The sequence below is a fragment of the Rhyacophila brunnea genome, unplaced genomic scaffold, assembly GCF_057557595.1.
Source record: "Rhyacophila brunnea isolate RB1 unplaced genomic scaffold, BYU_Rbru_1.0 scaffold_1, whole genome shotgun sequence".
Lineage (NCBI taxonomy): Eukaryota > Metazoa > Arthropoda > Insecta > Trichoptera > Rhyacophilidae > Rhyacophila > Rhyacophila brunnea.
In genome coordinates, this window is record NW_028232751.1 from 24,581,358 (window position 1) to 24,608,387 (window position 27,030).

Below are 27,030 nucleotides of genomic sequence, written 5' to 3' on the forward strand. Positions count from 1 at the left end.
TATGCGTTGACTCATTCGCTTCAGAGACAAATTTGCTATTCGGTCGCTGCAATTCATAGCCATTGCAGTGTTGAGTGGCTGGATACTTCGGTGTCTAGACACCGATGTCCCGTGTGAAACGGGCCTAACTGAACGATATACAATGACGTCGCTAGGCAAAGTGCCACCCTTAAGCAAACTTAGAATGCCATCCCCTTTCATTTTCTTCCAATTTGTCTGTCAATTTATTAGGTACCTACTTACCTATTACATTATTTGCTTTATCTTAAACGGACAACTACATAAAACATCTTTAAATTGACTTACACACCAAATCTTGAGAATTAGAGTATTCGCACGAAACCTACTCTCAACTAGTAGTGGTTTTAAGTACGTGTGGGTCAGTGACATTTACAGGTTTGGAGGCACGCTTGTGAAAATTTTTCCTATGCGATAAATTACAATTACAAAATGTATTGCAAAAAATATTTGTTTTCATTGAACTATGACTACAATATGTAGATAGTGTTTGTTAGATTTTAAATTAAACCTTGTCCACCATATAGAATAAAGTTGTGATATTTGTGTTCGTTCTTTCATTCTTCACCCTTTATAATGTGCCACCCTTATGCAACGCATGGCTTGCCTACCTACACGGGACATCACTGACTATATATTATTTTGTTAACTGTATTTTTTTCTTATACTGCCTGTCCTCTCTTTATATTATAAGTTTTTAATGTTCTTTTCTATTCTTTGATTTTTTACTGTCATTGCGTAGGTAGGTACTATCTGTTATTTTTTTTTCTTGTAAGTAATAATTTTTAATAGCTATCTCCTTACCACTTTGTACGAAAAGGGCATAGTTGATTATATATATATATAAATATACCTATATATATATCTCCACTGTCCGAGAGTTTGGTTTTAATCTATTTACTGTTCGATTTAATTATGCTTACTGCATCCGTCTATTATTGACACAGTTAATTGTTCATTTATTTTAGATCTTATATTCATCATATAATTATTATATGTATGTGTATATGCTCAATACTAAATAATGTGCTCTTACAAAACATTGTGTACACTTACAAAAAAAATGTTTCAAGTTGCAGTTTTATAGCTCTATTTTGAGAATTCCACGGATCCCTGGACGGGAATAACTACTCTATATTATTGTATTATGTCTACGAAAGAATGAAATTTATTTGAGCTGGTCTGTTTTCTATTTTTCAGATGTTTTATCTATCAGCTGAAGCACGGTCTAAAACAATCGTGACTACGCGACAAATGACGCGTGACGAACAAAACATAATCTAATATATAAAAATCAATATTTGTTTGTTTGTTTGTTGGTTTGTTTGGTTGTTTGTTCGTATTTTATGCGCTGCCATACCGTTCATGCGATTGCGATAAATCTTTGTGAACTTATTGCTTGCACTTGCGCGAAGAGTATAGGCTATAGCTTATATGTAAAAATGAATGTCTGACTATTAATGTCATTGTCTGACTGTCTGTTTGTCTGTCTGTCTGACTGTCTGTCTGTCTGTCCCGTATGCGTTCCTATACCATTCATCCGATTGCGATGAAATTTTGGTAAGTGGTTGTATGCACACCCGCGAAGGTTTTTGAATCAAAAAAAATCATCATCTTCTTCTTCTTCATTCTATTTTATTTTATTCGTATGCGTTCCTATACCATTAATTCGATTGCAATGAACTTTTGTCAGTTGTTGTGAGCACACCTGCGAAGGTTTCTAAATTAGTATTATATAAAATACAAAGTTTGTTGTTTGTTTGTTCCATTCAATTTTGATTTTTTTTTTACTACATATTAATAACATTAATAACGTTTTCATATTTTGGATTCGATTTTAATTTAGTGTTCTTTTGTTTGACTTTTACTCATATTAGAATTATTTTCATATTGCCATATTGTATTACACAGATATTTTATTATTAAAAAAATAATTACCTCTTATTATTTTTTAAATATTTAAGATAAATATAACCACGAAGGGACCCTGTGCGAAGCCGGGTAATTCAGCTAGTTTGTTTAACACGCGTCTATTTAATGTTATGTTTATTGTTATTTAAGTAATAATAATAATAATATATTCATCGACATGTTTTGTTTTTCGAGTAAATACGTAACAATTTTTAGTCATCTTTACACGATTTAAGAATTAATTCCTCCGACGCCATCACAAAACAAATTGACGTGCTAACAGGTCGACTATCGCTCTCCGACTGACAACACGGCCGAAATTACATCCCACATATTGCTGAAAATTATTTGCCGTTTCACTGAAGTATGCTCTTAATATAAACACGACGATCCGCGAGCAACTATACTAAGTGGTAGGTTTAAGAACTTAGGATAACAGTACACGTCATAAAAATAGAGCTTTATTCTTTGTCTACCTATAAGTAAGCTCGGTGGTTATGTTACGCGACCTTTTGATGTTAGTTGCAGGAATTTTGATATGCTTTGAGTAATATTAATTTTATTCTCGATTTATGAGAAAAATAGATGTTTTTAAGATGTTTTATTATTTTATATATATGACAGATTGGTCCCCTTTAAAATTTCTTACGAATCCATTGCGTCATCTGCGTCAAAGAAAATCGCCGCTGACTATACCGTATAATCTTTACACACGTATAGTAATTTAATTAAGGCTGTACATCAGCTGAGGCACGGTCTAAAAAGATCGTGGCTAAGCGATGCCCGGATTGCGGGTCGCGGGTGCAAATGACGCATGCCGACCGAAATATAATTTGTCATATAAATCCAACATGCGTCCATTTAATGTTCTGTTAATTGTTCTATTAGTAACAATAATAATATATTCATTGACATGTTATCTTTGTAAAGTAAATGGGTAACGTTTTTATTCATCTTTACACGATTCAAGAATTAATACCCCCGTCGCCATCACGAAACAAAATAACGTATTGACACCTCGGCGTTCGCTGTCAGACTGGCAGCGAGTCCAAAATTTCGTCGCGCCTATAGTTGATAATTATTTGCCGTTTCACTGAAGTATCGCCTAGCATTGTCACGTTAACGATAGATAAAAATTCTCATCGTATTGACTTAAAATATTATATTATAATATATGAATATTTTATGTCCTATGAAATATAACTTTCCTGATTTCTCTATCAGATTTGACTCTGGACTTAGAGGCGTACTCGATAATGTGTTTTCAGCCTATTTGTTTTACTTAACGCCTACTGGGAGTGATTTCAGAAGGATAACCACCAAACATCAACTACATAACATCCGTGGATTTATTATCAGTTCAGTCGTAAAAGTATATTAGTCTATGTCAGTCGTGTTTCAGATCGTACAGTGGAAAGGCGGAAATTGACGTAGTTTTGTGACCAATGTTCCTTTTATAGAAATACACTCGTAAGTAAATAAGTGAATATTATAATCAAATTGTACAGCCAAAGTTCCTTTACATATTTATTTATAGTTACTTTACTTATTTATATAAATAATTAAATAACGTTATGTGATTTTTAAAATGTAATATTATGTAGTGTTGTGTAAAATTTGTTACCTACCTAAACACTGTACGTTATTTGATAGCCTTGATAGTTCTCTCATAATTGTGAAGACTTAACTTAGTATTTCAGTATACGTATGTACTACATAATCTTTTCAAGAGATTGAGCGTATTACGATTCGTAAAATATTCTTTTACGTGTGGTGACAATGATACAAACATTTTGATAATAATTTAGTAAAACTATTTAACTGCATCATGGCATGGACGTGCGTTAAGTGAATATCTACAAAATTAAATAATAAACAAAAGTTAATAAACTCAAATCGTTGAATATTGCTAAAAACTTAGTTATCAGTTATTTAAGTTATTACGTCAATGTTAACGTCAATTCAATGTATGTTTTGTGGACATGCAGATGAGTTGGTTTGGATTCGAATCCCGCGAGTGAAATCATTTTAGGAAGCTTTCACTGAACAGTGGATCGATCTTCACTGATCGATGCATATCTACATAATATTACATACAAAGTTATTAACACCGTAATGTTTATTTAAAGAAAATAATCTGTGGCCGTCGGTGGTGTACTGGGATTGAAGTGCACTCGGTCGACGACCAGTTACTTTTTTCCAGACTGGAGCGCGCTCCGGCACTTTTTAACCAGTTTTCGTCAATATTATATTTCACATAACACATTTTGATCATGTGAATATAAAAAAATATATCATGGTCATATTTAACTTGGGAAAATATCCATATCTAGTGAACTGAGCGTAAAAAGTGTGAGAAGCGATTAGTCAGTTCAATTCCTAGGTGATTATATCTATGGCCCAGTATTAAACAGTAACAACTCAAAAAACGTAGTTTTGAGATAATCATGTTTTAATATTTGAATATTTTATAACACAGAATGTATCTATTCGAAATTGAAACGTATGGTCAATCGCCAGTTTCAAATGAAAACAATTCGAAATGGATCTGTACAAAACTGGTTTCGTTTGAAAGTTTGTAAAATTTTATATCGGTTTTTTGGTTCTCAAGGTATCTAATTTTTTTTTTCGAATTTGTGCTGTACAAAAATGGCAAGAGCATATTTTTATGAATATTTTGATACCAATATCGCAAAATGTCGAATTTTTGACTTGTTACCGTTTAATACTGGGTCATCAATACGAAAATTGTGAAAAATTAAAATTTCGGTAGGTAGGTACTTAAACATTGCAATATTGAAGAATCTACTTTCTGATGAGAGGGCTAGGATTTTAAATACTCAGCGATCCGGAACTATTTTATTTAATGCTATGTCGCTGGTAGTTACCTATCTAAATTGCCAAATAAACCTTTCATAATCATTATAATTAGTTTGAAAATTCAATGCGTTTGTAGCCTCATCCAAGAATCTTCCACATTTTCCCCTATGACGCGCAACTCTATTCCAACTGGCTGATACCGACGGCCTTAGCATTTTCGGTGACATGGTCCAACCACTTTATATCCACAAAAATCAGTGACGTCCCGTAGGGGTAGGCAGTTTGAGCGTCGCTTGGGGGCGGCAGTTACTCGAAGAGCGGCAAATCGAGGAGAATAATTAGGTATATTTAGAAATAGCCACCCATACTTAGTAATAACGGAAATATCGTTCCATTAAAAAAATCAGCTCACTGGTTCGAAACAAAACGTATTAATTAACAAACAAGGTTTAACAGGACTGTATTTTTTGTCGGGTTCGCGATGTCTAGCTTACTTCCGTTGTACTTGGACGTCACGTCCTCGATGACCAGCAATTACACGTGCAGATTTGAGAATATTTATAGGTAGTACATACTTACCTAATTTAAAATTTATCCAAATATTTTTGCCAGTCACTCGTGAGTTTTGGAAGTTATGTATTTGTATTTTAAATGTATTGTAAATGTATTTGAAACCGTGGACTCGCTGTATTGTCTATTGAAGCAAATATGGCATTTAAATTATATTTAGTGGTGTATATTTTGTTAGTAATGTATCCATACAACACATTTCTTTGATATTTTAGTCTTGAAAGGATGATAAAAAATACTGTAAGTATAAACAAATGGGCGGCATTTTGTCTAGGGACGTCACTGACAAAAATGTATAAGTTTAGTATGGTTTTACGTATTATTTCTTTGGTCTATTGATATTCAACAATAATTGTGACAATCTACAGTCCGGTAGGGATGTTGGCCATTTGGGAACAGATCGGTGTAGTGATTTCTTTATATTTTATATACCTAATCGCTAATCTTTATTATATTATCTTTTATCTTTGGAAACTTTACTGGTTGCAATATTTTTCCTTGTATTATTTTATTATCAATGTAGGTATGTAACTGTATATTTTTCCTAATACAATAAATTAAATTGAATGTTTCTTGTTTGACCGAAACGCCAATCTTTTCGGATCGCGCCAACAGCATTCGCTATTTAATTGAGAAAAGCAAATTGGGCATTAAAACTGAAAGAAGTACCTTATACATTAGAGTATAATGTGTGTCTTGGTGTCTTAGTATTTCTCAACCTTTTTAAACCTGCGGACCACTAAAAATAGGAGAAACGTTTAGCGGACCACTAGCGCAGAAATAAAAAATATTATTTGTATAGTAACATACATAACGTTTGATCGCGGTTGATTTCGTCACGTAAAACCATTAATCTTTTTTAAGAACAAAAACACAATGCACAAACACTTCCAGATGCACAGGTTTTAAAGATTTTATTGGAATTTTTAGAATACGTATTTGGACGCCAAATATTCGCGAACCACCAGAAAAATTCTGGTTACCACCGGTTGACAATCACTGCATTACTGCACTGCACCTACACAAGACCTGGTATTACACTAACTTGATGTAAGCAAATTGGCCAAATCGCCTAACCTAACCCTAACCAAATCATAGTACGTAAAGGGCGTTTATCATAGAGATGTTCTGTAAAAATTTGGTCGATTCTGCTTTAAAAAGTGTCACTAGGTATGTAGGTACTTATATATTATTATTTTTCAGAAAATAATTGGGTATAATAGATGATAATGGTATATAGATATATAATTGCACTGGTGAAAACTGTAAATGTATGATTATTTAATGTGTGCCTAATGTGTATTGTTAATTATGAGAATAATTTGTCTAACATAATTGCTACACTTTTAATTAGTGAGTTGTTACTTATTATAATTATATAATATATACCAAGGTTACCCAAAATCAAAGACTTTTATTCATTTTTAGCGACGCGATGTTATTTCTAAAAGATAGTAGCACTGGCGTGTAGCGTAGATTTCCCTCTCCAGAACGAGTGGTGAGCCGGCTCGGTAGCTGCTTCGTTTGAGATGGACGCTCCGCTGTCGAATCCCGTCGCCTGTGAGGTGCGTTCAATCATTCGGTTTCTTAACCAGGAAGGAGTCCACCCTGTGGAAATCCATCGTCGTCTCACATTCAATTATGGTAATGTGATGAACCAGCGGAATGTCAGAAAATGGTGTACTGAGTTTTTGAGTGGCAGAACGAGTGTTCATAATGAGGAGGGGAGAGAAAGGAGGTCCTCAATTAGTGACGTTTGTTAAAGAAAATCAATGATAAAATTCGTGAAGATCGCCGTCTGACAGTCCGTGAGCTCGAAATTTTGATCCCAGACGTCAGTAAGTCTACCATACAAACGATTTTGAGGGTATAATTGGGGTATGCAAAGATGTGTTCAAAATGCTGACGGAAGCTCACAAACAAAATCGTGTGAAAAGCGCTTAGGTGTTTTTGAACCTTTTGGACTCATTCAAATGGGATGTCCTACGTCAGCGTGCTCATAGCCCCCCGACCTGGCGCCGAGTTATTTCCATCTTTTTCTTCACCTGAAGCCACATTTGGCCGGAAAATGCTTCGAGACCGACGAGGACGTGGAGGAAGAGATGAAAACATTTTTGAGGACGGCGGCGGCGGAGTTCTACGACATAGGAATCAAGGACCTAGTGCCACGGCTCACCAAGTGCTTCGATCGTAACGGGGACTACGTCGAAAAATAGTGAGAATATGTACCTAAAATTTTGTAGGCTTTTTTTATAAAAAATAATTTTTCCTGATTTTTTAAATAATAAAAGTCTTTAATTATTGGACAACCCTCGTATATATATTGCGAAAAAATATGAATATCTATAAATATATAGTACGTATGAAATAATTCGCTAATATTGTTAACTAAAACGTCTATGAAAATTATTAGCGCAATGAAAAATTTTAAACTATCGAAAACTGCAAAGCGGACAGTGAACTGCACATTATGACTTGTTGTTTATCTTATAGCATCCAAACAAATATGATGTACCTATAACAAATTTTACCTGTTGTATGTCATTAAATTATCTTAATCTTATGTACTTACATACATTATAATATGTCAAACATATATAATTTTATGTAGACTGTGAGTTTTAATCAATATTATAAAGGTACATATTATTGTACTCAGCGGGTAGGGAATGGTTATTTTTTTAAATAGCGATATCAAATACCTAAGTACATATTATTGTTATACTACCAACCGATTTTTTTATTATAAAAAACAAAAAAGAAATATATAATTATTAATAAAATAAAACATAAATGAGAATCAAACATATTTATTAGATTAGACTTTTTTTAAATAATAAAAAATAAACAAAATAATATAAAAATAAGAAATTTTAGTGAGAAGTTTGATTTTGTGTGGCAGAACTAAGTGCATCAATATCGATATCGAGTGAGGTTGTTCCTATATGCAAACAGTTTTCCAAATGCACATCAGTGATTCGTGTTCTCACTCGGGATTTGATATGCTTCATCCGACTAAAAAGCTATTCACACGTGTAAGTGTTTCCAAATAGCGAAGTCATTATTAGAGCATGTTTGTAAAATGCAGAATATTTCTCCTTGTCCAAATATGTCTTGTAAAACTCTTCCAAACCAACCTGATGGAATTTCTCCTTTAACTGTTCATCGCAACATATTTCACAATGTTCCATTTGTAAATTTCCCGGTAATAAATTCACGTCTACGGAGAATGGCGTTGCAAATGCAGCAAAAAGCACACGGTGCTTTTTAAAGTCTTGAGCCAATATTTGATCCCAATTTGCGAAATTAGCACATCTAGCGGTAGCATTTGATTTATTATTATTTTTATTTTCTCACTGCTCCACGGGCCACAAGTTGACACCCAGTGGGCCACATGCGGCCCGCGGGCCGCGGGTTGGCCACCCATGATGTAAATGGTGTTAAAGGCAAATAACATCCGACCACCATTTAACACTGTTATCCAAGCTATGTGGATAACAGGCACCGCTAGCTCAGGGTACTGGGTTTTCGCACTATCTCTCTGATGAATTCCAATCCTGTTACGGAAAGGACCATCGAAATCAATTGGTATTCGATGGATAATGTTTACCATACCGCTGCAGGGGTTAATTGCGAGCACTGAAAACTTAACTCGAATTGGACGCCAAAGCCTTTTCTATGAAAGAAAAGAACATAAAAGAACATAATATTATGGGATACAATTAAATTAAATGGAACACCGTGATAATTTAACCTCACTGTATTTAACGAAAATGTAATTAAAAGTCAATGGTACAAAAATGGCGACATGACGCCATAGTCAAATCACCACCGTTCATAAACGACGATGTTATAATACTTACATAAATAAATATTTACGTTATACAAAAGACATATTAGCGTCTGCAAACTAAAATATTAACACAATAAGTCCTCAGCAACTTAACCTAACTTAAACCAAAATATCCACATGTGAGTGAGGTTATAATTAAAACAAATACTTAAAATTAATTAATACTAAAAAAATGAAATTGATATGTATTTACAGCCGCTTGGCGCCAAGCGGGAATCGCTCCTACCACGTCCTCTCGTTCCCAAGGGTCAACCAGAAAAAAAGGAGATCCAAACAAAATTCGATCGCCTGACATCGATTCCCCCCACCACTTATCCAACCCGGAAGCTTGAAGTGCCAACCGCAGGATTTTTGTGTTGCCCGCGAGAGAAAAACCTCTCCACTAATTATGATTGTTAATTAGCCCGTTGGTGACGTCTGCAACGTCACAATGGTTAATATTTTTCTCTCTACGCTCTTGTCAGCTTGGCCTAATAGAATCTCCGACTTGCTTATGTGGCGAATTGCCGGATGCCGATCACATCCTCTGTGAGTGCCCCCATATGTCGGTTGAAAGGGAAGACCTTCTCAAGTCGGTCCAACCCTCAATTGGACCGGTCGGCCATTGCGACTTGGTATCTACGAGGATAAATTTCTCAGCTTTTAAAAAGTTTGCGGCATTATACGGCGAGCGAGAAGGTCTTTTCTCATCGAGAATTGACCGTAATACATTATATGGAAGTAGGGATCACGCATACTCTAGTGCACGCCAACCAAGGTCTTGGAAAGTTGCTTCTGGGACACTTTCGGCGCAAATTTGAACAGCGCCTATCGTTCGTTACGCCACGGTATACGCCTGCATAATGGATGTGGAGACGTGGCGGGTGGTGGAGGGAAAAGCAAGGCTAATATTTTTAACCGCTGTTGACCTTCTTCCAATTTAGGTAGTCACCGCTACTGCAAAGCCTAGCCCACACCAAGATGCATAATAATAACACTTTATAAAAACTGTTCACAAAAATACTGAATTTATGTAAAAGTTTGCTATGTTTAAAACAAAAAAAAATGTATTTTATCGGAATTGCCGAAGGCGTGGTCTTGTGAAATACTGTTTTAATTAAAGCGCGTAGGTATCTTTCTACTGTCATAATTTCATTTATGTATTTCATGTCAATGTTTGCAGGTGTGGGCGTGCGATAGTTTCAAACAAACTTTGTGGACGAATATTATTTGTGTTTAGACAAGTGTAAAATGTTTAAACATATTTGAATATGTAGTTTGTTCATGAACCGGTCATGGTCTAGCTAGACTATCCATAATAGATTTATTCGAAAGTGTTTAAATTCCAATTAGATAGGTAAATTTATATTTTAAATAATCTGACGATTAAATCTTATGTTTTGCTCTTGAAACAATGTTATTTTCATTAACAGAATAATAATAATAACAGAAAAATAGCTTGATTTCGAAATCATTATAGTGGAGTTCTATCTACTATGTACCTAAACGCCAGTTCGATTAATAGTAAATCGTATCTAGTCGAAAGCCATTTGTCTCATTATTTCATCATTTATATTATATACTTACCAGTGACAAAGAGTGGAGGTAGGCTGTTAAGATCCGACATAGAGTAGACTTGAGAGTGGGTCTATCGATTGGGCCCCGCATCAGTTGAAGTACGGCCTTATGGTGGAGAGGCCAAAAGAAATTTATGAGACTATTTACTTTCGGCTGTATGGATGTTATCCGTGGCTCTATCCGACTAGACTTTCTCTTAGGTATGCTTACACACTGTAGCTTAAAATTTAGAAGGGATCTTTATTTAGTTACATATTTTTTCAGACTGTCATGTGTGACTCAAATGTGAACTCTGCCATTCTTGGTGGTGTTGGCTTGTGTGTCTCTGATAATTACCTTAGGAATCGAGGGCATCCGTTGTTTGTTCTCCCAAGGTGCAGAACTAACCTGCCATTAGTAATGCCAATTGAGAGGGCAATAACCATGTTTAATGAAATCGCTTCGGATATTGATATATTCCACTTACGTGAGAGTGAATTTAGGTGGACGTTGTTGACTATCAAAGTTCACTATGTGTGCTTCCATCTACTTTTATTTTATTTCTTTCTTATTTTATTACTTATTGTGTTATTAACTCACATTTCTCTGTATTTTTATTTTAAAAATTGTTAACACTTATTTTATGTCATGTCGTGAACGCTTAAAATTTATAATTTGTTATGTTCATTATATGTAAAATAAATAAATTTGAATTTTACATAAATAGTGCAGAATAAACTTTGTCACTCAAACGTATTTGTTATCAGTAGGCTTAGGATTCTTAGGTATTTAATTTTTTTTTTTGAGCAGCCCCACAACCAAATATCAAAAATATCTATCAGATTCAGACAATTATGAAACATGTACCTAAGCCCTATTTGTTAGCACTTATTTTTAAATATTTTTGGATAATTACATATTTTTATATATTCTAGGTTTAAGTACATATTGTTCAATGTTCCTGGACCAATTAAATAGTGTTTTAAATTTTTAAAAACTGGACTTCAAATGCTGCAGAATATTAAAGCTGTTTTGGAAAATCCATCAGATTTATTTTTTTTCTACTTCAGAAATAGTTTCATCTTACATAGGCAATAATAACATCTGTAGAAGTAGAAAGAAGTTTTTCCGTGTACTTATAAAAATTTGCTAAGCTCAAATCGTCAAAAATTCACTATCAAAAATTTGAAGCATTATTTTATTATTTATTGTAATAAAGCGTTTTCTGTTTGTGAATAAATAATAAATTAAACTGTTGAAATATATATGATTTATTGTAATGCTTATTTAAATTTTTAGCACCTATTTTTGTTTTTTAGCGCATATTTATGAAATTTTAATAACATATATTTTTCAATTATATCTACATATTTTAGGTACCTACCTATAATTCATTTTTAGCACCTAAAATCCTTAGCCTAGTTATCAATATCAACGAACTAAGGCTACAATATGTAGATATTGTTTTTTAGTTATTAAAATTCAATTAAACCATCCATAATAATTTTAGAAATTTTATAGATAGAAGATATTTTTTATCGATTACTGTTTGGTATTTAATATAATATATTTTAATAATTATACTGTAATATAATATATTCATAAATCAACGAAAACCAATAAGTATGACTGGAAAAGTGTGCACTATTTTTGTCGGATCTCCCGGATTTAATTGAATTTAAAAAACTAACCAGCACCATCTGCAGCCTACCCCCAACTTTCGCCACTGTTATATACACACCTACACATTTTCATATATGTTTATGTTTTATTCGTTTTCAGGGTCGAAATGTCTGACAACTTTCTTTATGGAAAATTCGTTGACATAACTAAACCGGAATCGCTTTGCTGCATCCAGCACGTCATGCCGAAGCAACCCTTAAGATGCGTGCGCCCCGCTAGTGCCATGTGCCTGTGCCACCCTTATCTGGCGCCCCTGTGGTACCCGATTGACGGGAGTGCCTTCCCTCCAGCTCCGGAGAAGCCGCCCTACTCATACATCGCCCTCATTGCCATGGCCATTAAGTCTTCGCCCAAAGGAATGCTTACTCTGAACGGAATATACAAGTTCATAATTGCACGATTTCCATATTACAGGATCAATCAACAGGTAAGCAATACGATGTGTGTTTTCATTAGCTATTACGAACAACATTTTTGCGTCATCTAAATATGATTGGTTAACAACTATATAAGACAACATTTCTTTAAGATTTATTACACTAACGCAAGGATTTTTAAAATCTTACTGCGAACCTGGAAAATAAATCTCAGATGACAACTTCTAGGGCAAACTGGGCTTTCACCGTGATAGTTCCTTATTCTGTAATAGTTGGCATTTTTATCATAAAAGCGTACATAACGAAGGAAGTTACAATCTCAGTTGAGGCATGGTCTAAAAAGATCGTGACTAGGCGATGCGCGGATTGTGCAAATGACGCGAGCCGAACGAAATATAATTTGTCATAAAAATCCAACATGCGTCCATTTAATGTTCTGTTTATTGTTCTATTAGTAGACAATAATAATAAATTCATTGACATGTTTTCTTTTTCAAGTAAATGGGTAACGTTTTTTAGTCGTCTTTACACGATTTAAGAATTAATACCCCCGTCGCCAACACGAAATAAATCGATGTGTCCACAGCACGACTTTGGCTCTCCGATTGCCAGCGAGTCCAAAATTTCGTCGCACCTATAGTTTATCTTTATATATATAAAAATCTCGTGTCACGATGTTTGTGGTCGAACTCCTCCGAAATGGCTTGACCGATTTTTATGAATTTTTTTATGTATATTTGCTAGGTATGAGAATAGGTCAACAAGTATATTTCATACCGCTAGATGATTAGGGTATCTCTATCCAGAAAAATTTTCTTTTATTTTTTTGACAATTTTTTTTTTGTATTTTTTTTATTATTTGGCATAAAAAATACCTATAACCCCAAATTTTCACCCTCCTACCCCCACCCTCCCATTTTTTAATCGCGATTTTATTATTTTTGTATGAACAAATTTAACCGTCGTTCGTATTTCAAACAGAACGAAATTATTTATGTTGTTGAATGACAGATGGCGCTACGTCCGAGAAGAATTCAAGAAAAGCGTCGCGTCATTTTGACATTTCATTCGGCATATCACAACGCAGTGCGTGCAAAATTTTGTACGATTTATTTATATTTATCTATTTTTATGTGCGTGTATTACAGTGCACAATGCCAGCAAGACGCAAGGGAGGCCATTTGGGCCGTCGAACGAATAAAGCAACAAACATGCGAAATAGTAGAGCAGAAAGAACAGACGAACAAATCCAACAAGATAACAAAAACGTGCGTGTAAGCATGTCGCAATTGCGTGCATCCCAATCACAAGAGGCACGAGCTGAACGAAATCAACAACGACAATTGGAATGGAGCCAAGCGCGCCGGTTCGTAGTAAACACATGCAGAGCAAATGGCCGACAACGCCAACAAGTACATCGAACATTTACATCCGCTTCGTTCCGTCGTCTCGCATTCGAGTACGAGCCAGATATTGAATATTCCGCTCATCCGAAAGTGCTGATTGGTGTTATGGACAAAGAATGTCCCCATTGTCATGCGCTCAAATTCAAACATGAGTCAGCCGGGATGTGTTGCGCATCAGGAAAAGTGCAACTAGCAGAAATTGAGATACCACCAGAACCACTGAATGGTCTTGCTCATCGGTACGGTTCCAGATTCAAACCTGTTCCTGAAGTCCATTCGCACATTCAATTCATGCTTCCAAATGACTTCGTTCGGAGCAACAGAAATAGTTCACAATACTGGGGCAAATGGTCAACAATTCCATTCTACGTTCAAAATCAAAGGCCAAGTTTACCACAAAGTAGGCTCATTGCTGCCAATGTCAAACGAACCACATAAATTTTTACAAATCTACTTCATGGGCGGTGAGGACATCAATCATGTGGATGCACGTTGTGGCTACAATAGCCTCAATTCGCCTAATGCCAGGCGCATCGTCGGCGAACTGGACGCCCTGTTGAATGAGCACAATGAATTATTGAAATTCTTCAAAGCACACATGCACGAATTGCACGCTATTGTCATCAATCCTGATAAAACACCAGCTGGAGAGCACGTGCGTCGATTCAATGCGCCTGTTGTTGACGACATTGCTGGAATCATGGTTGGCGACCGCACATCGACGCGAGAAATCGTGATTCGAAGAAGAAACAATAATCTGGAGTTCATCGCTGACACACACCGTTCATACGACGCTCTCCAATATCCGCTAATTTTCTGGAAGGGACAAGACGGATATTGCATAAACATTAAACAACGAGATCCTGTCATAGGTAATTCATTCATTATGAACATCATTACTCATTTTGAATTGAGAAAATGAATGGTTGATGTTTTTTTGTTTTTATCGGCGGTCATCGTCTACAGCGCTCTATTCCTCTTTCTGTCATATATCCCATCCCCACACACTTACGATACATTCGTTATTTTTTATTTAACAACCAAAATATTCACTAGAAATAATTTATATGGCAGAACAACGTTTGCCGGGTCAGCTAGTAATATTATATTTTTTTACATTTTTAAATTCAATCCTTTGCAGTCTAAGTATTAAATTTAGAATTTTTATTTTCAAATATTATATCATTCCACTCCCGGGCAGCGCCGGGTGATACTTCTATTATACAATATACCTACATCAAAATTTGTGTAGTATTCATTTATTGACATTTTAATGATTTTTCGTCTGAGGACCTTAAAATTTATTCTCAAATGAAGCTAAGTACTTATGTAATTGTATAAGTAGTATATTATTTATACAAAAAATACTGATTTCTTTAAAAACATGGTCTGCAGAAGCATATATGCTGAATTTGACTAGTTTCTTAGCAATTTTATGTTCCTTTGTAATTTGAGTATCACAGGTATAATATTGTTATTAGCAATCAAGCAAATATTTTTTATGAACTATACTAAATTAGACCATAAACCAAAAACCTGTCATTAATCTAGTTTCCGGAAAATTTACCGCACACGAAAAACAAACTTAAATACCTACCTAACTATATTTTACTTAAATCATTTGCGAGGTTAAAAATCTTTTCTTAGATCACTTGGTAGAATAGGAAAGAAATTTTAATTGTGTTAGCTACTTCGTAGGTAGCCCACTTAAATACCTATATAGTTAAATTAAATTAAATTATTTAATTCTATATGCGACACTCCATTCCGTATTATCTTCTTCTTTTTTCTTTCGACCATGTCCGATTCTAATAGGATCATATGGGCCCCCACAGGGTGGAGGTTTGTATTAACAAATTTTATTTGTACGAGAAATGGATGTCAGCCACTTGCTCAACCTATTAGGTCCATACTCTGACTCATACACAAATTGAAAAACAATATGCGTACTTGCCAGACCCAGGATTCGAACCTGGGACCCTCGATACTATTATAGACCGGCGGCTATCGTGGGTGTAATCCATATTATCAGATATTATTAATTGTCGTGAAATGCAAATCGCTTACTAAAGTAGAGATACACAAATTTATTGCTTTGTTTTGTTGTTGTCCGCGCTCATGTAGGTATGTAAGTGTTTTAAAGTCTCTGGTTTCAATGATAAAAAATAATCTAAAAGCGCCTTGACGAACTGACGTATACAATATAATTAATTATTAAACATACACATTATGTGAAATATCCATTTTCTACTTTTGCCTGTTCGGAACCTTGATACTATAATATCGTCACTGTTCTGGCAGAAGACACTAATTCGAAAAAATGACATAGGTATTGAGTTAGTTATACCGAAATGTTCCTTATTTCAAACTTTACCGTCAGGAAACCTTCTTAATAAATAAACAGTCTTTATTTTAAAGTCATCCTTTTTACGATTACTTAATAAACTCACATGATAGACCATTTCAAACATTTTAACAACTTCAAAGTCAAATTACTCAAAACTAGTATTCTCCAGTTAGTGTATTCTGCCAGAACAGATACGATATATAGATACAGAAAAACATTATGGTGGGGTTAATTTTGATAAAATGTGTTTTATAAAAAAAATCTTACTTCATTATTGATTTATTAAGGCGGTTAACAAAATTGAGCATGTTTCACTGACCTTACCCCGCGTACCCTCAACCACCACTTTTCCCGGATAATGTATACCATACTATAAAAACTGGTCTGCAGTAATAACAGTACTGCAGCTCACCTAATTGTGATATTGTGTATTGAATCATTGTGACCTGTCGCACCCACCAATGGTTAAGGTGATACATCAGTCGCAGTGTTGCCATGTCTACTGAAATTTCAGTAGATCTACTGATATTTTTTGATATTTTCGGCAATATACTGAATCTACTGATATTTTATGAAATCTACTGATATTTCTTCATTCCACAAAATTCCCACCATCCGGGAAAAAACGAGTCGTCTAAAACAGAAATCTACTGACATTTTGTAGAATCTACTGATTTTTTTTTTACACATTCTACTGAAATTAAAAATTTTGACTTGGCAACACTGCGTCAGTGAAACGGCAAATAATTTTCAACTATAGGCGCGACGAAATTTTGGACTCCATTCGGAGAGAGAACGTCGAGCTGGAAACACGTCAATTTGATTCGTGATGGCGACGGGCGTATTAATTGTTAAATCGTGTAAATATGACTAAAAACGTTACCAATTTACTTTAAAAAGAAAACATGTCAATGAATATATTATTATTGTTACTGATAGAACATTAAATGGACACATGTTGGATTTATATGACAAATTATATTTCGTTTGACATGCGTCATGCGCAATCCGCGCATCGCCTAGCCACGATCTTTTTAGACCATGCCTCAACTGAGGTATAGCCTTAACGAATGCACACGGCCTAACGGTCATAATTATTAGGATCAATATTGTCCGTTTGTACCATCGCGCTGTCTTGACGTATAGCCCAGATAGTTGCACCAATTTATGAGGTTCCAAGCCTTGCATATCGTACAATGCCAAAACGAGTTGAGTCATGTCGTTCAGAAGACTGTTCGACAGTCAAATCATCCAGGTCACGATCCTCAGTCATAAGCCTATGTCGAAGAATAAGAAGTTGTAATATTTCATCTATCTAAATAATTTCTATTTCTTTCGTTTCTGGTGAGGGGGATCCGGACCCGAACCCGAAACTTTCTCTCCCTATGTGCGCGCCTGCTACAGACGATCATCTTTATGACATATGATTTCATAGTCATTCTATGATTGCATTGACCAAACTAACCATACACATCAGAAGTATTTTTTATGAAAGAGTACAACTGGGATGGATTACTTGAAGTTAAAAGGCTTCTTTTCTAACGTATTGTATTAAAATGCATTACATATTATTTACTTGACTTGTCATGTCTTTGATTTGATGACTTTTGTTTACTTATCAATTATCATTAATATCAATCTTATCATTCTTATCCTTTATCATCTTATCAAAATTCCCTAGTGTCGAATTCGAGCCTAAGTTGTTAATAAATGAATTACCTATTAAAATATTATAATATAATATTATATATTCAATTGTAAAGCTAATAAAATAATAAATATACACATTGCCAATGGCCAATGGAATGTCACCGTGGCTGACAAGCCGACGTCGTATATAGGGTTGGCAGCGCTCGAAATGGAACAAAACGCATTAGAGGGCAGATCCGGTTCATGAAATCCTCGTGGCTACAGCTCTGTCTTGTGGAAGAAAATGGGGCTCCGATTCGGGAACTATTAGAACATTTAGTACATCAATAAACACTTTTAATAGAGTTTAATAATAAACTTAGCATGCCGTAAATATTTATGCAAACAATAATAAGATTTTGTGTTGTTTTCTTCAAATATTTTTAGGCAATCCATCCATTAAATTTCATTCTACAGAGAATAGACTCTGTTTTTCCATTAGGTGTTCCTTATAAAACGGAATTGTATATCAATGCGTGCTGTAACAGTAACAAAACTTAATGGTTCACACACATATCGTCACCGTTCAGGCAAAAGTCACCAACCCAAAATACATCATTTCGCGATATCGCAATTTGAAAGTTTGGAGATAAAGGAAAAATCAGGTTTCAATGTTTTTAAAGTTTTATCTATATAACATAATTTTCTTATGTCTTCTTAATAAATTCTTTATGTTACTTTAACTTTTTGACGCTAATTAATACATATGTGGGTCTATTCTATACTCATCGACCGCTAAAGTGATAAGATGATAAATATTATCAAACTTAGGGTAGGTTTGTATCAAAGTATTAGCACTTATTGTAACAATTATAATACGTCGGTTATAATTGTTGCAATAAGTGCTATATTTTAACAGCAGCAAGAGAGGTGATGTTAAAATATAGCACTTATTGCAATAATACAACCAACTTATTGTAATTGTTACAATAAGTGCTAATACTTTGATACAAACCTACCCTATGATTGACAATATTTATCACTTTATCACTTTAGCGATCGATAAGTATAGAATAGACCCACTGTAAGGTTTTTAATGAAGCAATGTGGCTAAAATGGGGTTTGGTGACAATTGCTTGTTAATAATCTGGATCAAATCGATCTTATTATGACAAGCTAAAGTAACAATTCCTGTCCAGTTATTATTGCCTGTTTCAGACAAGCATTAGACAATTTCAAACGATAAATCAGTAAAAGTTACCATACATAGTTTAGTAACTTATGCTTCTATATTTACAATGAAAGATTTATTTTTTATATTGTCAATAATGTCTATTCGCTTATAATGACTTATGCTTGATTTTATCGACAGTCATTCAGTGAAAAACAAATAATAATTCTAATTTAAGCAATATTTTACTAACGGATGTAGGTACCATGGTGACTTTTGCATCTTAAAGAACTTAATTTTACGTTTCGGGTGACATATTCAACTTAAAACTGACTTTTTGAAAGTTGGTGACATTTTCCTAAACAGCGACGATATACATGAATGCACATTCAGTTTATATACTTAACTAAATAATGACATAAATTTTGATTAATGGGAGCTTTGTACCATTCCATAGGATTTGAATTTAGTATTGCAAGATTCGCCTTCCGCCATTTTCAATGTATGTGAATATTATATGATAATACCAGGGAACTCAGAAATAATGGGAACTGAAATACATAACGGGTAAGGCGATAGCAGGTAACTGACTTGAGTAAGGAAGAATCCGGGTTAAACTTACACAAGTGTCAAGAATACGTTTTACATCGAATACTGAAAACTGCTCTCGGTTTATGCATTTACGCTCACTTAATATTGATGTATTACACACACTATTGCACGTCCATAATGCGTGATTCATTTTCGTAGGTCACTCACATATTCAAAACCCTGCATCAAGATGCGGCGTATTGAATATAGCCTATCGGTATTCTATTTATTATCTGTTCTGTGGATAATACGCATTTAATTAATAAAATGTTCATAAATAATATATGATTTATAAATACATAGCAGTGACGTCCTGCGGGGGTAGACAAACCATGCACTGCTGATATGTGGCATGTTATAAAGGAAGGAAATATAATAACACCCTATTTGACAGCATATTTAAAAGAGATAGTTTTTTTCGCCTGCGAAGCTGAAAACATTATCTGTCCAAATCTTTAGTAGTAGTGCGTGTCAGATGCCTAAAGACTTATTGCATTTGTATGTATACGGTAGGTAGATAATTAATATAATGTATACCTGTAACAAAAAAACTCGCACACTTTAATATGTTCGGCAAATTGTCGAGCGCTCCGTTTCATAAACATTCCTATTTCGAGCCCTGAAAGTTGGCAACCGTTAGATTTTTTCGGTAAAGTCCCTATTCAGGATCCCGGCTAAACCACAATCAGGGTGCAAAATATACTGTAATTTTAGATGTTACTAACCAATATATGTAGTAATATAATTATTTATATCGTATTATATATATATCTAAAGTTTTTAATAAATCTAAAATAATCTAAAAATATACAGATCGGATGAATAATGGTACTTCAGAGTAGATAAAAATTCTCATTATAGTGGGAAATTTTTTGAAACCTTTCTGGAACCAATCTCAAATTTAATTCTGGGTTTTTTTTTGGCAAGAAACCCTAAAAAACATCGCGATTTTGAATTGAGAAATAGTTGGCAACCCTAGTAGTACTCCTGTACTTAAATGGCTGTATTGTTCACTCGCTAAAAAATTCTCAAAGTGAGTTTTAAATTTTTCCCAAGATAATAAATTAAAATAATATGCATGTTGGGTTTCATGTTTAAAGTTCCAAAGTCTAGTCCAGAAACATCTGTATATATTATATCGACTGCTGTGACCGAATCCGTATAGAGACGCAATTTGTTTTTTGATACGATAGTATACAATATTGAATAGACAATTAATAGTATACACTAGTATTTATACAGTATACTAGTATACATAACGTGACCATACGTCCCGTTTTGAACTGGACCGTCCCGTTTTTAGGTAGCCTATCCCGTTGTCCCCCAGCACAGCTTCGGGACGCAGAAATGTCCCGTTTTCATAAATAGAGCTACCCACGGTAACAATTGGAAATATTTGAATGGGCGAATTGAACCAAAATACCTAGGTTGGAAGAAATTCAAATATAATGGATGCATTGATTGAAAAGGGAATTATCAATATTTTAACCAAAATACAGACGTATTTAATGAATATTTACTTGTTTCTAACTACTTTACACCGCAAACAGTGACTGAATAGAACACTGGGAATGTTTCAACCGAAAGTTGTTGGGTGGAATTGTTCAAAAACTTTCACATAAATAATTTTGAATCATATTTTGTCTGCCCGGCACTAATGCACCGGTAGAATGGGTCTTTTCTCTTATGAATAAGTTGTGGGATGAGCGAAAAAACACAGTTGCAAGCCACAGTTCTACCAAAGTAAATTTTCAGAAGTCCTGACAAGAGTTGTATTCTTATTTGACATCAAAATCAAATATACTTGAGCAAATTTGTTCTTCAGAAAAATATAAATTATTTATTTTCACGTGTTCATTCATGATCTTTTCATTGATAAATATGCGTTTTCTTGAATACACATACTGTTACCGAAAAATTGGTAGATGGCCCGTTTTGAGGAAGAAAATAAACGGTCACATTAAGTATACATGAAAAGTCATTGGTCTCCCAATCCTCACCTCCGTAACTTGGTACTTGGTGGTCACCGGGCGCGTGCCTCGGATTCGTCTACATAATATTATGACAGACGCACTTAATTTTGTGATTCGTATAACTAAGACCATAATATACTATAAAAGTCACAGTAACATGCTAGGAATTCGTCGTGTTCCCATTCCTCACCTCCGTAACATGCAGTGGCGAAGAGTGGAGGCAGGCTGTTAAGAGCCGCCATAAAAAGTGCACATTAAACTTTGTTAGTCATACATATTTGTTTTTATTGAACTAATACTAGAATTAACAGATGGTATTGGTTAGTTTTTAAAATTCAATTAAACCCTGCCTAACCAAACCATAATAGCTTTGGTAGGTATATTTTGGGCGATACGACAAAATTGTGCACACTTTTTCATTCATACGTATTTGTTTTCATTCGATTAAGAATACATTATACATATTGTTGGTTCATTTTTTTTTAATTCATTAGGCCCTGCCTAAACCAAACTATAATAGATAAAACAAAGTTATGTATGATTTAATTGCATAATTTTAGATATTTTATAGATGGATGAGTATTTTTTTTACTATTATGACGTTTTCGCAGGGCTTAATTGAATTTTAAAAACTAACCAGTACCATCTTAGTTTAATGAAAACAAATACGTATGACTGACAAAGTTTAGTGTCCACTATTTATGGCGGATCTTAGCAGCCTACCTCCACCCTTCGCCACTGATAACTTGGCACTTGATGGGCACCGTGCGCGCATCTGGTTTTCGTAAGCATAATATTATATAGGTGCATTTCTTATTTTGTGATTCGTCTACCTGGAACGACAGTAAGTATACGAAAATCATGGTGGGCGGTCTGCAAGTCGTGGATGTTCATCCCCAAAGTTAGAGTGGGGTGAATGGATGAGGATTTGGAGCCATCGCCACTTCCCGGTCGTGCAGCATGATTTTCGTGTACATACTTCCTACACTATCGTTTCAAGTCTCAAAAATTCAAAAGCCTTCAATTATTTTTTAGCATACCTACAATACTAATTGTAATTGGGTAGGTACTAAAGGTACCCAATTGAAACTGAATACATAATTTAAAACAATATAGGTAGCTGACTAATTATTAATTAATTAAGGGGGGACATGCTCAGCGTAGGTCAAAATGGACCTCTTGTTCTATTTTCAAAGCATGATCCTGGACATACCTTAAACGTTGTAGATAATCTATTTATATAATTTTGAAGCCTTATTATCCTTTATATTTATTTTAAACATTTGATGACTGCATAAAGTATTTTTATTACATAAAATAGTATTCTTTTAAACCTCTTGCTCTAATGTTTTAGAATATAGTCATATTTCGGTACATAACTGTGCAGTGGTGTTAAGATTTTTTACATTTATTAATTTTTGAACGCATTTATAAAACCATTAGTATAATTTAAGTCGAGATAATTTTTGTAAAATATTTACGATAAAAAATTATATTTTATAATCTCTGTGATCCCAAATTTGACAAGAATTAGGCATTTTATTATTCAAAAAATCGGCAAGATTAACACATTTGAAGATAATTCTAAAGATACTAATTATAAGCTATGTCTTTGACTATTCAAGTGTGATAAACATTCTACGAATAATGATTGATTTATAATAATTATTGACCTAATAATAAGGTAGTGTTTTTTTTTTAAATACGCCATATCTTTTGTCATCCCCCAGTGGTTAAGCTACAACATATATGGCCGTAGCCATAAATTGACAAACTAAAATTGAAGTAGGGAGTAAGATCATGTTAACGCGCGTGTTTGAACATGTACCTAACCGAAAAAAAATCTTTTTTTTAAACGGGAGAGGTTTAAAAGAATACTATTTTATGTAATAAAAATACTTTATGCAGTCATCAAATGTTTAAAATAAATATAAAGGATAATAAGGCTTCAAAATTATATAAATAGATTATCTACAACGTTTAAGGAATGTCCGGGATCATGCTTTCAAAATACAATAAAAGCTCCATTTTGACCTACGCTGAGCACGTCCGTCCTTAATTTAGAAATCTGGTATAGCATATTATTTACATGTTGTTTATTTACAGGGTTGGCAAAATTCAATTCGACACAATTTGAGCTTGAACAAGTGCTTCCTGAAGGTGGCCAGAGATAAGGATGACGCTGCAGGGAGCGGTGGTAAAGGAAGTTACTGGGCGCTGGATCCTGACACTGGAGACATGTTTGAGGAGGGGAACTACAGACGGAGGAAGACAACGCACCACAAAGGAAGACCAAACTCAACCTCACTCAATGTTCGTATGATTTTTTTGCCATTTAGTTACCCTCTGACGTCACTTTTTATCTGGTTTCTCTCCAATCACCAATAATTCAGAAATAGGTACTCTTTGGTCACTTTTTGCGGTTTCTTTAAATTGCAAACCGTGTTTTGTTAACTCTTTAAAATATTACCTACTTACTTACCCACAAAGTGATATATCGTTAGCCTTTTCGGAAAGTAAACTTAAAAATCCCCCGAGTACCTATTAGGTACACTTATTACGGAAATACTATATATTTTTTTACAATAATATACCAATAAATACATATTATTTAATACTAAGTATATTAAGCATGTGCACCACATCCTCAAGCGAGGCCCAAGGCTAGGATCTTTGTAGCCCCCCCCCTACCTATCGCTAAGGATAAAGGCACTGTGACGATCTACAGTTGCGTTTTTCAAATGGTTTACCTGGTAAAAGTAATGTGTGTATCTAGTGTTTTTGTATAATACATCCATTTGAATTATAGAATATTGTCGAGTATCGCATACACAATTAAAAATTGTATCGTACAAGCACATAATTTAAAATAATAATATTATTGAAGGAAAATAGCGCCGCAGGCGACGCTTTTTTACTGTTAGAGCAAATTGTGATGTGTGTTTATCTCACTTATCTGGTCGATTCGCCACGCCGGGCCCCTTCAGAGTCCGGGCTCCCAGGCTAGAGCTCTGTCAGCCCCCCCTTTGTGGGAGCCATGATATTAAGTGTACTATAATTTTGAAAAATGTTATCGTTAAGTTTTTATTTGTTGGCAACACTGTCTTCGTTTATTTCAGTGTAGGTACTACTTAGAAAAATGTGTTAGCAGTTAGTGCCTAATTACTATTTTATAATATATATAATTATTTATGATGTATAGGATACAGCTATTATTTATCTTATACATTTACACAGAATTAATGTACAATGCGAGTCTTTATCCACTACTTACGAACTCTTAGGCCCGTTTCAGACGGGACACCGGTGTCACGCTCGATATAATATAGGAGGCCTTTGTATTATTTTTAGGATCGCCCTAGAGCTAATGAGTCAATACATAGTTTCGCGTTATAAAGTAGAACATAAAACTGGCTGCGGTCATAAAAACAAACGTATCGGCGGCTTGTGAATGTAGTGGCCGACGGAAAAGTGTACCGGACACGCGTTGACTCATTATCTCTGGGGCGTTCATAAACATAATACAAAGGCCTCCTTATTATATACGAGCGCGACACCGGTGTCCCGTCTGAAACGGGCCTTATTCCATTTTAAAATAAATTACTCTTTATTTGATATTGATTTATCATTTTGTTTTGAAATAGATACATTATTTTAACAACATATGTAGGTATCATTAGTAGGTATTCTGTATTAAATATATGGTGTACTGCAGCACACATGAAAAATTAAAAGCAGCCCATGAAATGCAAATGTTTACACAGCCCTGAATTAAATTTAATTTCAGAGAGTCTGTATTAATTTTGATGTCTAACGAAATGTTCATAAGCATAACATAAAATAGGTTCTAATTATAGATTTGTTTATATTATTTTAGAAAATTGTGACAACCACCAAAGACTTCGCACCATCCAATATGATAATAGTCAATGGACAGCATGACAATATTATTCTTCAGCAAGACTCAAAATTCAGATTATGCCACGAGCCACACGAGAAGAGAACACTTCAAGATATTGAAGCCCGCTGTCGGCAATGCTTGGAACCTAACTATCATCAAAATAAACACAAACAGAATAATCCTAATATTACTGATGACAAAAGAATCATCCCCTTGCTGCACGAACCAATTCAATATCACAATCTCCCAGGATTAGGATCGTTTCCAGCTCAGTCGTTTTTTGGGATTGGTTTGTCACCAGATTTTACAGCTATGGAATACAAAATCCGTGGCGTTACTCAATTTTGTGATAGATCTACAAGTGAGAAACGAAAGCCTTACAATTTTAGTATTGAGAATTTGATCAATACTCCTGGAACTAGTGAAATGCAAACAAAATATGAAGATGAATAAAATGTAACCATTAGATTTAGAAAATAAGTGTGCCTACACATAGACTATGTACTTATACAATTTATATTATTTGTACAAACAACATTGATTTCTTAATTATATAATAAAAATATACGTATGTATGTGCATAATGATTTTATTTATTTTAAAACAGTAGGTACCTATGTCCTTCCATTAAACCAGATATAGGTATAAAATGTAAATATCTTTTGTTGTTTGATTTAATAAAACGCATTTTTTGTAATACTTATTCCACTTTAAAAAAGTTCAAAAACTTTCAGTTGAAAATGTCCCTCTGAGGCGGACGAAATCGGTCCAAATTTATTTATTAAAGTGGAATAAATACTACAATTTTTTTTTGCGTTTTATTAAATCAAACAACAATACAATCCAGTTCCAACATGATACATAGATATAGTAAAGAAACAAATCTGGGTGATTCTATACAAAAATGCTACTAAATAAAAGAATTTTATTACACACATTGCACTAACCGCTATTTTTATTTTGTCAAATGGGACGAACCGTTCTACCACCATGCCGATGGCATGGTACAATTATTGTATTTTCAATCGATCCGTGATTCGGTCTTGGTTTTATTGAAGAATTCAGAACAATTTTTGGAGGGTTATAAGAAAAAAAATTAAAACCTCAATAAAAAAAAATGACCACTAATATCGCCTGGCAACATCGACATTATATATCTTTGTGACCCCTAAAACCTATTCAAATTGTCACAATGCGTTCCGCATATTATGTATGCAAAAAGTCTATGGGATCCTGGACTATAC

At 34.3% G+C, this 27,030-nt stretch overlaps 1 protein-coding gene across 1 annotated transcript; it reads left to right on the forward strand.

Annotated features, from left to right (window-relative positions):
* The first annotated feature begins 3,291 nt into the window (after positions 1-3,291).
* On the forward strand, positions 3,292-26,366 carry LOC147079606 (uncharacterized). Its single transcript, XM_085942379.1, has 4 exons — positions 3,292-3,399; positions 12,491-12,818; positions 23,992-24,198; positions 25,763-26,366. Exons 2-4 carry the CDS (start codon positions 12,498-12,500, stop codon positions 26,237-26,239), a joined length of 1,005 nt encoding a protein of 334 aa, XP_085798505.1. The 5' UTR covers positions 3,292-3,399; positions 12,491-12,497; the 3' UTR covers positions 26,240-26,366.
* Positions 26,367-27,030: the final 664 nt, after the last annotated feature.

Bases quoted from the DNA above. Each gene is read 5' to 3' on its own strand.
- LOC147079606 (XM_085942379.1), top strand. From the start codon at position 12,498: ATGTCTGACAACTTTCTTTATGGAAAATTCGTTGACATAACTAAACCG. The intron at 12,819-23,991 runs GTAAGCAATACG...GTTTATTTACAG, and splicing joins ATTACAGGATCAATCAACAG to GGTTGGCAAAATTCAATTCG. The intron at 24,199-25,762 runs GTTCGTATGATT...ATATTATTTTAG, and splicing joins CAAACTCAACCTCACTCAAT to AAAATTGTGACAACCACCAA.